Source organism: Dermochelys coriacea, chromosome 27, assembly GCF_009764565.3.
Source record: "Dermochelys coriacea isolate rDerCor1 chromosome 27, rDerCor1.pri.v4, whole genome shotgun sequence".
Taxonomy (NCBI): domain Eukaryota; kingdom Metazoa; phylum Chordata; order Testudines; family Dermochelyidae; genus Dermochelys; species Dermochelys coriacea.
This window is the reverse complement of record NC_050094.1, coordinates 13,884,278-13,898,282: the sequence shown is the minus strand read 5'-3', so window position 1 is coordinate 13,898,282 and position 14,005 is coordinate 13,884,278. Positions and strand designations below refer to the sequence as shown.

The 14,005-nt window shown below is 44.4% G+C and overlaps 1 protein-coding gene across 1 annotated transcript; it reads left to right on the top strand.

Annotated features, from left to right (window-relative positions):
• Positions 1–2,705: 2,705 nt before the first annotated feature.
• Positions 2,706–12,670, top strand: LOC119849030 (keratin, type I cytoskeletal 19-like). The gene is made up of 8 exons (XM_038385601.2): positions 2,706–3,238; positions 6,663–6,745; positions 8,337–8,493; positions 8,758–8,919; positions 9,047–9,172; positions 9,330–9,550; positions 10,761–10,789; positions 12,364–12,670. Coding segments are annotated over exons 1-7 (1,176 nt in total). The 5' UTR covers positions 2,706–2,812; the 3' UTR covers positions 10,762–10,789; positions 12,364–12,670.
• The last annotated feature ends 1,335 nt before the right edge of the window (positions 12,671–14,005 follow it).

The following is a 14,005-nucleotide window of genomic DNA, read 5'->3' as shown; positions in this document are numbered from 1 at the left end:
GGCCAATGTACATGGCAGAGGGGCATTGCTGGCACATGATGGCATCTATCACATTGGTAGATGCGCAGGTGAACGAGCCTCTGATAGTGTGCCTGATGTGATTAGGCCCTATGATGGTATCCCCTGAATAGATATGTGGACAGAGTTGGCAACGGGCTTTGTTGCAAGGATAGGTTCCTGGGTTAGTGGTTCTGTTGTGTGGTGTGTGGTTGCTGGTGAGTATTTGCTTCAGATTGGGGGGCTGTCTGTAAGCAAGGACTGGTCTGTCTCCCAAGATCTGTGAGAGTGATGGGTCGTCCTTCAGGATAGGTTGTAGATCCTTGATGATGCGTTGGAGAGGTTTTAGTTGGGGGCTGAAGGTGATGGCTAGTGGCGTTCTGTTGTTTTCTTTGTTGGGCCTGTCCTGTAGTAGGTGACTTCTGGGTACTCTTCTGGCTCTGTCAATCTGTTTCTTCACTTCAGCAGGTGGGTATTGTAGTTGTAGGAATGCATGATAGAGATCTTGTAGGTGTTTGTGTCTGTCTGAGGGGTTGGAGCAAATGCGGTTATATCGTAGCGCTTGGCTGTAGACAATGGATCGAGTGGTATGATCTGGATGAAAGCTAGAGGCATGTAGGTAGGAATAGCGGTCAGTAGGTTTCCGATATAGGGTGGTGTTTATGTGACCATCGCTTATTAGCACCGTAGTGTCCAGGAAGTGGATCTCTTGTGTGGACTGGTCCAGGCTGAGGTTGATGGTGGGATGGAAATTGTTGAAATCATGGTGGAATTCCTCAAGAGCTTCTTTTCCATGGGTCCAGATGATGAAGATGTCATCAATGTAGCGCAAGTAGAGTAGGGGCATTAGGGGACGAGAGCTGAGGAAGCGTTGTTCTAAGTCAGCCATAAAAATGTTGGCATACTGTGGGGCCATGCGGGTACCCATCGCAGTGCCACTGATTTGAAGGTATACATTGTCACCAAATGTGAAATAGTTATGGGTCAGGACAAAGTCACAAAGTTCAGCCACCAGGTTAGCCGTGACATTATCGGGGATACTGTTCCTGACGGCTTGTAGCCCATCTTTGTGTGGAATGTTGGTGTAGAGGGCTTCTACATACTAAAACCTCTCCAACGCATCATCAAGGATCTACAACCTATCCTGAAGGACGACCCATCACTCTCACAGATCTTGGGAGACAGACCAGTCCTTGCTTACAGACAGCCCCCCAATCTGAAGCAAATACTCACCAGCAACCACACACCACACAACAGAACCACTAACCCAGGAACCTATCCTTGCAACAAAGCCCGTTGCCAACTGTGTCCACATATCTATTCAGGGGATACCATCATAGGGCCTAATCACATCAGCCACACTATCAGAGGCTCGTTCACCTGCGCATCTACCAATGTGATATATGCCATCATGTGCCAGCAATGCCCCTCTGCCATGTACATTGGCCAAACTGGACAGTCTCTACGTAAAAGAATGAATGGACACAAATCAGACGTCAAGAATTATAACATTCAAAAACCAGTTGGAGAACACTTCAATCTCTCTGGTCACTCGATCACAGACCTAAGAGTGGCTATCCTTCAACAAAAAAGCTTCAAAAACAGACTCCAACGAGAGACTGCTGAATTGGAATTAATTTGCAAACTGGATACAATTAACTTAGGCTTGAATAGAGACTGGGAATGGATGAGTCATTACACAAAGTAAAACTATTTCCCCATGGTATTTCTCCCCCCCACCCCACCCCCCACTGTTCCTCTGATATTCTTGTTAACTGCTGGAATTAGCCTATCTGCTTGTCACCATGGAAGGTTTTCCTCCTTTCCCCCCCCCCCCCCCCCCCCCCCCCCGCTGCTAGTGATGGCTTATCTTAAGTGATCACTCTCCTTACAGTGTGTATGATAAACCCATTGTTTCATGTTCTCTGTGTGTGTGTATATAAATCTCTCCTCTGTTTTTTCCACCAAATGCATCCGATGAAGTGAGCTGTAGCTCACGAAAGCTTATGCTCTAATAAATTTGTTAGTCTCTAAGGTGCCACAAGTACTCCTTTTCTTTTTGCGAATACAGACTAACACGGCTGCTACTCTGAAACCAGATATTTTCATGTAATTTCTACCATCAAACCCTTTGTCCTGCCGTACTCTTAGAAGGAACTGAGAGCAAAGAACCAGTGTTTGAGAAATTTTTTTTTTGAAAGAAGAATTTTATGGGAGAAGTAATGAAAAAGTTGGGTAAGTGTTGGACTTTATTTTTCCAAAGGTCTCTCCTCACAGTGCTGTTTGTCATCTGGGTTCCCTCTATACAAGGCTCTATTAACAGCCTAACAGCCACTCACTGCATTACTATGTGTTATAAACCTTCTTTTGAAATTACCTAAGGAAAGTCTTCACAATGGAGACACTGTACAGTGCAGAAGGGGTGTGTGCTTAAGGGTCTTTTGTTTCAGTATAAGAAAATTATAATTCTAGAGTCACAAATGTCTCTTTGAGCAGAGAGCCACATACTATGAATCACACCTTTTGTCTGAAGAGGAAGAGAAGGGAGAAAAAAAAGAAATCCGGTATGTCTGAAAGTATTTGGCAAAGATACACAGCCCACTTCATATCGACTGACCAATAAGAAGAATTTCAGTGTTGGCAAAAGGCTTACGGCTAGTGAATTCCACAGGGCTTACATATCATGTTCTATGGACAACTCCCATTGTCACAGGCATAAAAGACGCCAGGTGGGAGAAAGAATCTTTCACTCCTGCTTCAAGAGCACAAACTATCTGAACTGTGCTTAGAGTTCAATCCTTGCTATTTACTCACCATGTCCACATACAGCTTGAAGCAAATAACTTCTTCTGGGTCAGGTAATATTAGTGGTTCCTCAGGCGGTCGGGCTGTTGGTTCCTTCAGGGCTTCAAGTATACATGGAGGATCTGGTGATAGGGGTATTTCTGTCTCTACTGCTCGGTTTGTCTCTTCTGGGGTAGGAGGTGGCCTTGGGGGTGGATATGGTGGTAATTTGTACGGTGGCTTTGGTGGTGGTGATGGCCTCCTTTCTGGAAATGAAAAGACAACTATGCAGAACCTGAATGACCGCCTGGCATCCTACCTGGACAAAGTACGTGCTCTGGAGGAGGCAAATTCTGAGCTAGAAATTAAAATCCGAGACTGGTACCAGAGACAAAGACCAGGGCCAGCCTCTGATTACAGCCCATATTACAAGACTATTGAAGATCTTCGAGACAAGGTAGGTGTTAAAGTTTGTTAAAAAGCATCTAAGGATAGACTGAAATGTTTGTTAAAACAGCATTTATATCATGTAACTATCATTAGCAGATGAAAGGAAAATGTTATTATCTGTAAATAATTATAACTGTTTTATTATGTAGTTTCCACTAACAATGAAAGACAAATTCAGCCTCAATTACATTTCTGAAATTTAATAAGAAATGAAAAGAAAAGCCTCAATAGAAAACCAGCCAAAAGAAATGGTGGATTATGGGAGAGTAGAAGGATGATGTGAGTATGTAGTGAATCAGAAGGGATGGACAATGACAATGCCCAGTATGAAATGTATCTGTTGTAAAATTGTTAGCTAAGAAAATGTGCACAAGTGACACCTTTAATAGTCAATGGTGAAATGATTTGAGGGCCCCACTAACTCCCACAACCCCACAAATACTCAATGCCCCTGAAAACAGTAGTAAAGTCCTTACATTTTTCTCAATTAATTTCGCACAGTTACTGTACCAAATTTAGCCTTGGTGTAAGTGGATGCAACTGCTACTGTAGTCAACAAGAGTCGTACCAATTTGGTTTTGGAATGAATTTGGCATACCAAAAAAAAAAAGAAAAAAAAAGTCACCCTTCAGTTTAAATCTTGTCAACTACTGTAGATATCTGTCTATCTCTGCAGTCTCCTACCAATCATACACTTTTGTTTAAGCCTCTGGACAGCCAGTCTGTGCACTGCTTTAGCAGTTATCAGAGAAGATGACTAATCTCTGAGTTGATATTAACAGTTAAAATAAGAACTGATCAAATATAGGGGTTTGCATATGTGAGCTGGAGCACTTCAGAATTTTACCACATGAAACTGAGATTTTTTAAAGCTTTTTTATTTCGCCTTCTGAGCTTGAACTTTGAAGAAGAAAGTGTTTAAATATGTTACTTAAAGAAAAAAGAAATAGCCAACATTAACTAAATTAAGTGCATACAAATTATATATAAATAAAGGATTCATTGCGCCTCAGCAAATCCATTAGTGCACAATACTTTTGTTTAAGGGTGGTACACACCTTAGAAGATATACATGATTGCAGACTGAACTATTAAACACAGTCTCATGAGAAAACCTAAAGTTTATTTTTCAGATCTTAGTGTGGTTCATGACCCCACCCACACAGTTTCCTTTCCCTTGGGCTTACCTCGCTCTCACTGTACTGATTTCAGAAATGAACCTCCGAAAAAGAAGAGCTGGAATTAGATTCCCTCATTTGAAATCTCCTAGGCTCTTGCTCTTTATTCCCAACTCATGAGAGTGAGCAGCTCCCACTGTGTTTTCCAGATGACCTATTGATTTCTGAAAGTCATAGAATTTTAGGCCACAAGAGACTATCAGATCATCTAGTCTGACCTTCTGTAAACCACAGGCCACCAATACCACCCAAAATCCACACACTAAACTCAACCATCAAAATTAGAGCAAAGTATTACAGCCCACAAGAGACTATTGTGTGCTACAGGCAGAGAACTGGAGAGACCAATGCCCAAGGCCCTGCAATGACAGGGAAATGATGAAGTGAGATATATCCAGATAATCCTGGCAAGTGACCTGATCCACACACTGCAGAGAAACGTGAAACCCCGCCAAGGTCCCCACCAATCTGACCTGGGGGAAAATTCTTTCCTGGCTCCACATAAGGTGGCTCATAAAAGTAAATTTGTCAGGTAAGGTACACAGGGAAGAAGTTTTAAGTAAACAAAACTTTCTGTGTGGCTGTTCATGGTGTGTTACAGGAATCACTCAGCATTCTTGAGCTGGGGAACCTGTTTTATAATTAGGCTAGGAGATAAAATACATTCAAACTCTATACAAATATGATATAGAATTGTCATATATTATTATACTGTATTCCATTACAGAGTTATATACAAAGGCATAATTTGTTTTTATTTATATAAAAGTAATATGAACCCCCAAATCTCTGGTCAGGGCTAACACAGATAAAAGCCTCCTGAGCAGAATTTCTGCCCAGAGAGACTCAGCAGACTTCCTTTGCTCAGCACCTCTGTCTCCTTGGGGCTCTTTAATATGGTGGTAGGAATTCAATCAGTGGAATTCAGTGAGCCTGCCCACGACCCATCACTCTCACAGATCTTGGGAGACAGGCCAGTCCTTGCTTACAGACAGCGCCCCAATCTGAAGCAAATACTCACCAGCAACCACACACCACACAACAGAACCACTAACCCAGGAACCTATCCTTGCAACAAAGCCCGTTGCCAACTCTGTCCACATATCTATTCAGGGGATACCATCATAGGGCCTAATCACATCAGCCACACTATCAGAGGCTCCTTCACCTGCGCATCTACCAATGTGATATATGCCATCATGTGCCAGCAATGCCCCTCTGCCATGTACATTGGCCAAACTGGACAGTCTCTACGTAAAAGAATGAATGGACACAAATCAGACGTCAAGAATTATAACATTCAAAAACCAGTTGGAGAACACTTCAATCTCTCTGGTCACTCGATCACAGACCTAAGAGTGGCTATACTTCAACAAAAAAGCTTCAAAAACAGACTCCAACGAGAGACTGCTGAATTGGAATTAATTTGCAAACTGGATACAATTAACTTAGCCTTGAATAGAGACTGGGAATGGATGCGTCATTACACAAAGTAAAACTATTTCCGCATGGTATTTTTCCCTCCCACCCCACCCCCCACTGTTCCTCTGATATTCTTGTTAACTGCTGGAATTAGCCTACCTGCTTGTCACCATGAAAGGTTTTCCTCCTTTCCCCCCCCTGCTGCTGGTGATGGCTTATCTTAAGTGATCACTCTCCTTACAGTGTGTATGATAAACCCATTGTTTCATGTTCTCTGTGTGTGTGTGTATATAAATCTCTCCTCTGTTTTTTCCACCAAATGCATCCGATGAAGTGAGCTGTAGCTCACGAAAGCTTATGCTCTAATAAATTTGTTAGTCTCTAAGGTGCCACAAGTACTCCTTTTCTTTTTGCGAATACAGACTAACACGGCTGCTACTCTGAAACCTGCCCAGAGAAGGAGTCATTTCCTGATCTACATGCTACATCTCAGAAACTGATGGGTAGATCCTTTATGGCAGATCACACAAAGAAAGGGGCAAATCCATTCCTGATGTAGCTCCACAGCCTTGAGTGAAATTACTTCAGAGATTAATTTTGTCCAGTATGTTAACTGAAGACCCTACTGCCCTTGATCAAAGAGACAGGCCTACTTTAGGAATAAAACAAAAGGACCTGAAATGTCAGTTACTCAACTTTAAGGCCCCACATAGTTTTGTTAGAATTTCACCAGAATTTGTTATGTCTTTTATCCGAGATTGTAATGAATGGAGGCATACGGTTATTTCAGGCCAGACTGTGATTCACTTTGTGCCACTTGGCTTTTTCCAGATTCTTGCTGCCACCATTGACAACTCCAAGATTGTTCTGCAAATTGATAATGCCAGGCTGGCTGCTGATGACTTCAAAACCAAGTGAGTAAATTCCTCTAAGGCAAGGAGATACTGAAAGTCAGGTTGTCAGGCGTCTGGTTTTTAACTGGTACGCCCGGTCAAAAAGGGACCCTGATGGCTCTGGTCAGCACTGCAACAGGGCCATTAAAAGTCCAGTCGGCAGCACAGCAGGGGCCCGGGGCTAAGGCAGGCTCCCTGCCTGCCCTAACTCCCCCCATCTGCCAGAAGCGGCCACCAGGTCCCTGCGGCCCCTAGGCTCATGGACGGCCAGGAAGGCTCCATATGCTGTCCCCGCCCCGAGGGCTGGCTCTGCAGCTCCCATTGGCCAGGAACTATGACCAGTGGGAGCTGCAGGGGTGGCACCTGCAGGCATGAAGGCAGCGCTCATAGCCTCCGTGGCCACCCGTGCATCTAGGGGCTGCAGGGACCTGGCAGCTGATTCCTGGGAGCCGTGGTAAGTGCCGCGGGGACCCTGCACCTCGAGCCCCCTACCCCAGCCTGGAGTCCCCTCCCACACCCAAACTCCCTCCCGGAACCTGCACCTCCCCAACACCCTGCCCCGCGCCCTCCTGCACCCCAAACCCTTCGTCCCTGGCCCCACCCCACAGCCCACATCTGCAGCCGGAGCCCTCACCCCAACTCCCCATACCCCAGCCCCCTGTCCCAGCCCAGAGCTCTCTCCCACACCCTGAACCCCTAATTTCTGGCCCCACTCAGAGCCCACACCCCCAGCCCAGAGCCCATACCCCCCACACCCCAAATCCCCAGCCCCACCCAGAGCCCACATCCCCAGATGGAGCCGTCACCCCCCTCTTGCACCTTAATCCCCTGCCCAAGCCCAGTAAAAGTGTGTGATGGTGGGGGAGATTGAGTGATGAAGGGAGGGGGGATGGAGCAAATGGAGGTGGGGCCTCGGAGAAGGGGCGGAGCTGTGGTGTTTGGTTTGATTAGAAAGCGGCAACCCTAACTGAAAGGTAGGCAGATATTCATGTCATTATCATTTGAAAAAGCAAAAGGAATGTCACTTGAGCCATGCATTAAACTAGACAATAAAAATATGGTCTGAAAATGGATATAGCCAGTATATAATATGGGTTTCACAATGTACCTGGCTTAATCAACCAACCGTAATGGGTTGGGTGGACCTCCTCCTATATGTTAGCAGACAGTCTATAAAGATCATGACAAAGATCTATAAAGATCAATTCAGCAAAGTTAATAATGGCTACAATAATGAGGATGCCGAGAATGATTCTGCAGAGCCATATAAGGATTAGAAAAATTGTAGTACAGCATCCTACAATGTAAATTTATAGAGTGTAGAGGGAAGATCACACAACACCTTCCTGCACAACGTCTTGGTCTATTAAAGTAATATCATTAAATTCCATACATTAAATTCGACTTGTGCTGTACATATCACGTAAGTTATACTGCTCATATAAACCTATGTGCAAAATATTAGGATAGATTCATTATTACAAATATAAGGCTTTTTTATATGATGAAGAAAACTAAAGTCAAAGTCAAATGATAATAAATACTATTTGCCCCTTGTTCTAGATTTAAATAACTCTTGGTTTTGTTCTTCTTTTGTCTGCTTTTTTGGAAGGTATGAAACAGAGCAGGCCCTGCGCATGAGTGTTGAGGCTGACATCAATGGCCTGAAGAGAGTCCTGGATGAGCTGACCCTAGCCAGAACTGACCTGGAGATGCAGATAGAAAGCCTGAAGGAAGAGCTGGCTTACCTAAAGAAGAACCATGAGGAGGTAAAAAACCCAAAGCATACATGTGAAAATAGCAGTAGGAAAAAGATGACTGATTTGTAGGAGGGAATCTGGAATTTCTCAGTTATGCTGGGCTTTCTAGTAGAATATAAAAAGCCTCTTTATAGATTGGGTAAAAAAAGCCTCTCACTGCAAATATTTGAGAATGATCAATCAGAGGTTAACCCTTGAGGAGAGTGAGTGAACTCGAGAGAATAGTAGTGTCTTTAACTCATGCTTGTGTCTTTCTCTGCAACGTTACTATAGGAAATTAAAGCCCTGGGTGGTCAAACAGGTGGGCAAGTCAGTGTTGAGGTTGACTCTGCTCCAGGTATTGATCTGACCAAGATCCTGGCTGACATGAGAGACCAGTATGAAGTCATGGCTGAGAAGAACAGGAAGGATGCTGAAACTTGGTTCAACAGCAAGGTAAAAAAATAAAACAATACAAGACAGAAGAAAATAATTTCAAACCTCTTGTAGAAAAAGGCTCCTACAGCCTTTCGTGATCTTCAGAAAACTGCACTCCATTTTTCAAATGTTTTCTCCACTTCAGATTGAAGAGCTGAACCAAGAAGTAGCCATCAATACTGAACAGCTGCAGACCAGCAAGACTGAAATCACAGATCTGAGACGCACCCTCCAAGGCCTGGAGATAGAACTTCAGACCCAGCTTAGCATGGTATGTGGCAATTTCTCCCAAGATTTGCACTTTATAAATCCATGCTAGGACAGGTATAGTAATAAATGACTCCTAATCAAGGGTGTTTCCTTTCTAAAGAACAATCCTGTATTTGACAGACTTTGAATTATTTTTCTTCCAACTTCTTTATTCTCAGAAAACTGCCTTGGAAGGCACCTTGGCAGACACTGAGAATCGCTATGGTGCCCAGCTGGCACAGATCCAGCACCTGATTGGAAACATCGAGGCACAGCTGACCGACCTTCGAGCTGATATGGAGCAGCAGAATAGTGATTACAAGATACTCATGAACATCAAGACCCGGCTGGAGCAGGAGATTGCCACTTACCGCCAGCTGCTGGAAGGCCATGACTCCTAGTATGTAACTATACTCACTGCAAAAGACATTTGAGGGTTGTTAGACTATCATGATATTCCTGTGGTAACTCTGCACCACAGTACATTCAATTTAAAATACACTTGGAGACTCTAAAATGTCCAGTGAACGACGTTTGCAGGATACATGACAAATCTGCAAATGTCAGTGATCCCACCTGTGTTGTGCAGATGGGAATTATTATTTTGCATCATATATATCTACATCAGGGGTTCTCAAACTGGAGGTGGGGACACCTCAGGGGGTCACAAGGTTATTACATGGGGGGTCACGAGCTGTCAGCCTCCACTGCCAAACCCTGCTTTGCCTCCAGCATTTATAATGGTGTTAAATATATAAAAAGTGTTTTTAATTTATAAGGGGGGGGTCACACTCAAAGGCATGCTATGTAAAAGGGGTCACCAGTATAAAAGTTTGAGAACCACTGACCTACATTAATTATTATTTTTATAATTTATTAATTATTACTAGTTAATTTATTATTTGTTTCCAGTAATGCCTACACTGTGCTAGTTGCTTTCTAAAAATAAAAGAAGGCACAGTTTCTGCCCCAAAGAGTTTCAAAACTTAATGACAAACAGACAAAGGGTAGAGGAAAAAAATAGAACATATAAGTAAAGTAATCAAGGTGGTTATTAGTTACACAATGTCTTAATAACACAATGTTGTTAGTGTTGTTTTATAAAACAAATAGATTATCTCCAAATATCCACAGCTGGTTCTTTTCTTGTAGGCATCATGGTAGAAGTGAATCTTGAGGAGGGATCTGAATGCAGACTCAGTTATATAGCTAATTTCAAACAGCATATAACTTCACTCCAGACTTGGTGCCATAGCCTTTTCTCAGTTCATGTGTGGCACCAAAGGGAAAACATTCCTCATATTCTGGAACATGGAAAAACATTTGGGATTGGACAGATTCTTAAATTTCTCATATTTAATTTATTTCCTTAGTTCCAGAATCCTCTTTGCCACTTCTGTCCTTTTCTGGCACATCTTCTATAGTTTCCTCTTCCCTGAGCGAAGGAGCAGAAGAGTCAGTACAGGAGCCAGCAAGGAGCTAACCCTTTCTTTCCTGATGATGAAAGGAGCGCCTGATAGAGAGACTTTACTTTTTCATATCTTCCTTTCATCCAGCACTTGATATTTGTTATCGTTCTTTGCTATAATTGTTTTCTCTTTGTGCCACAGGATGTTTTGGACCCTTTATGGAACTGCTGGTAAGGATTCTCTTTCTTTATAGGAACCTATAAAAGGCAGGGTATTTTTATTTTAATAAAAGAAGAATCTATTGATGAGTGGTATCCATCTTGCTGTCTATGCCACGCATCCAGTCTTCAACCAGAATACCCGGTCGAAAAGGGACCCTGGCAGCTCCAATCAGTACTGCTGACCAGGCCGTTAAAGGTCCAGTCAGCGATGCAGCAGGGCTAAGGCAGACTCCTTGCCTGCCCTGGTTCTACGTGGCTCCCAGAATCGTCCACCACTGTCTCTGTGGCCCCTAGGCACAGGAGCGGCCAAGGAGGCTCCGTGCCCTGCCCCTGCCCCGAGAGCCGGCTCCACAGCTCCCATTGGCCTGGAACCATTGGCCAATGGGAGCTGTGGGGGCGGCACCTGCAGGCAAGGGCTGCATGCAAAGTTTCCCTGGCCACCCCTGTGTGTAGGGGCCACAGGGACATGCTGGCCACTTCAGGGAGCAGCTTGAGTTAAGTGCTGCCTAGAGCCCGCATCCCCTCCCACACCCTAAATCCCTGCCCCAGCCTTGAGCCCCCTCCTGCACCCAAACTCCCTCCTAGAGCCTGCACCCCACACCTCCTCTAGGGTTGCCAACTTTCTAATAGCACAAAACCGAACACCCCCTGCCATGCCCCTGCCCCACCCTCATCCCTGGCCTCACCCCAGTGCCCGCATCCCCAGCCAGAGCCCTCACCCCTCCTGCACTCCAACCCCCTGCCCCAGCCCAGAGCCCCCTCCCACACTCTGAACCCCTCAGCCCCACACCCCAGCCCAGACTCCCCTCCTACACCCCAAATCCTTCATTTCCAGCCCCACCACAAAGCATGCAACCCCAGCTGGAACCCCCACCCCCTCCACCACCCCAAACCCCTGCCCCAGCCCAGTAAAAATGAGCGAGTGAATGAGGGTGGGGGAGAGCAAGTGACAGAGGGAGGGGCAATGGAGTGAGTGGCGAGGGGAGCCTCAGAGAAGGGGTGGGCAGGGGTGGGGTCTCAGGGAAGGGGCATGGCAGGGGCAGGGCAAGGGTGTTTGGTTTTCTGCAATCAGAAAGTTGGCAACCCTACATTGCTCCCTGTCATTGATAGAATTCAAACAAAGAATGCCATTCAGTCTAGTTAGAAATTTTTAACAGATTACAGCTCCTTGCTAGGGATCTTTATATAGTCACAGCAAGATACTAAAGGTGGGGAAAAGTATCTGAGACTATAGCACAATAAAAGGATATTTAAACAGCCAATCACATAGTCATTCCTATGGGTGAGAGGACTATGAAGAAAGTCAAGACTGAGCAGTTCAGAACTATTATGCACACATTTAAGGAGAATTTGCTATGAATGTTCTTGGGTCTGCAATCTTGCAAAATACTGTAGAAGTATCTTGCAAAATACTGTAGAAGTGACCCAGGCTGCTAATTTAATGTTATTTCAAAGAAAAGTTCTGAGAGGGAGGATTGAGAGTTGAGGTAGGAGCTAAATTTTTCTCTCCACCTGCTGAAGCTGTTTTCACATGTATAACATGCTAAAATAATCATTGTTCTTTACCTCCTTATTTACTGCAGGCTCTCAAAGCAGCAGCAAAAGAGACAAGGTGGCTGATGGAAAGAACTACTGAAGAGACTCAGACTATCTTACTCTCCAAGAATAAAAACACTAGACAACCAGGAATCAGTACCGAAGGGTGTCATCGCAAACAGACAGTAGTACTTTGAGATATTCACTTATAAGAAATCCACACAATATTCAAGGTAGAATAGGCCATTTATTAGTGATACATTTATGAATTGGGTTAGCTGTTCTTGCATTTCCTGTTCTCTTTTACTACTATTTTTGCTGTTTCTACTGTCAAATAAAATCATCTAATTTATGCAAACATCACTACTGCTGGTTATTGTGATATACTAAACGGATATTATTATGAATAGCAATGGCTGCAGCCAACTGAAAAGGACTATTAATGAATTCCAAAGTACTCTTGGTAAAAACATGGTGAGTGGGAACCAGTGTTCATGGGTGGAAGAATAAAGCATCTCAAAATGAAGTGAGATCTAATAGAAACATATAGGATCCCTCAAGATGGAAAGTTATGTAAGGTTTTTTCATGCAATATATATTCTAACACATTTATCCTCAAACTAAAAGATAAAATTCTACGCCATACCCCGTTAAGTGGCAAATGCATATCCAATCCACATCCAATCGCAACAAACCTTTGGTCTCTGAATACTTACAACAACAAAACTGTGCCAATGTAAAAGGCCTGACCCTATCCTACAACATACTGAGCATCTTCTGCAAGATATGAGTACCCTCAGCTTCCATTGACTTCAATAGGAATTGAGCAGACTCAGCACATTAGAGACAGTGCTAATATCTTGCAAGATCAGACCCAAAGTCAATTATAGTGAATGGTAGTAGTCTCCAGTGCCTGACTGCAAAGCTTTCCAGCTTCCCAGACAGGAGCACAAGACTAGTTCATTATTTGCTATTGTGACAAAGTTCTGTCCTTGCCTCCATGGGTCCCGTGTTTCCTGGCGGATTTCGCTAGCCTCAGAGGCTCACTGTGACCCTGCACGTAACCCTTCTCTCTCTAGAGACAAGGATCACAGTCTACGGAGCCATTTTCATCATAAGCCAGCGAGGGAGGTGAAGAGAAGTTATCCTTCCTTGCACAGTCTCTGTTGTCTCCCAGTCTCGGTGATTAATCAGGGGGCAAAGGTGGCGGGGAGCCCAGGCCCACCCTCTACTCCGGGCTCCAGCCCAGGGATCCTAATAGTATCAGTTATGGTAGCTGACCTCTTAGAAACATGACATATACAATTACCTGGCTACTTCTCCCACAGCAGCCCTCACTTCCTCAAGCTCCACTTCACCCTTATCACAGGGCCTCCTTCCTTGTGCCTGATATGGTGTGTACTACTCAGCCTCTCCAACAGCGCAACTTCCTTCCACAGCTCCTGACATGCCCACCCACCTGACTAACTGGGAGGCTTTTAACTAGTTTCAGCCAGCCCCTGATTGGCTTCAGGTGTCCCAATCAACCTAGCCTTCTCCCTGCCTTCTGGAAAGTTCTTAATTGGCCCCAGGTGTCTTAACTGACCTGGAGCAGCTGCCATTTCACTTATCCTGGTACCAGGGATTTGTTTAGCCCGAGCTAATATATCTATCTCCCACTACTTTTCTATAGACATCTGGCTTTGCCCC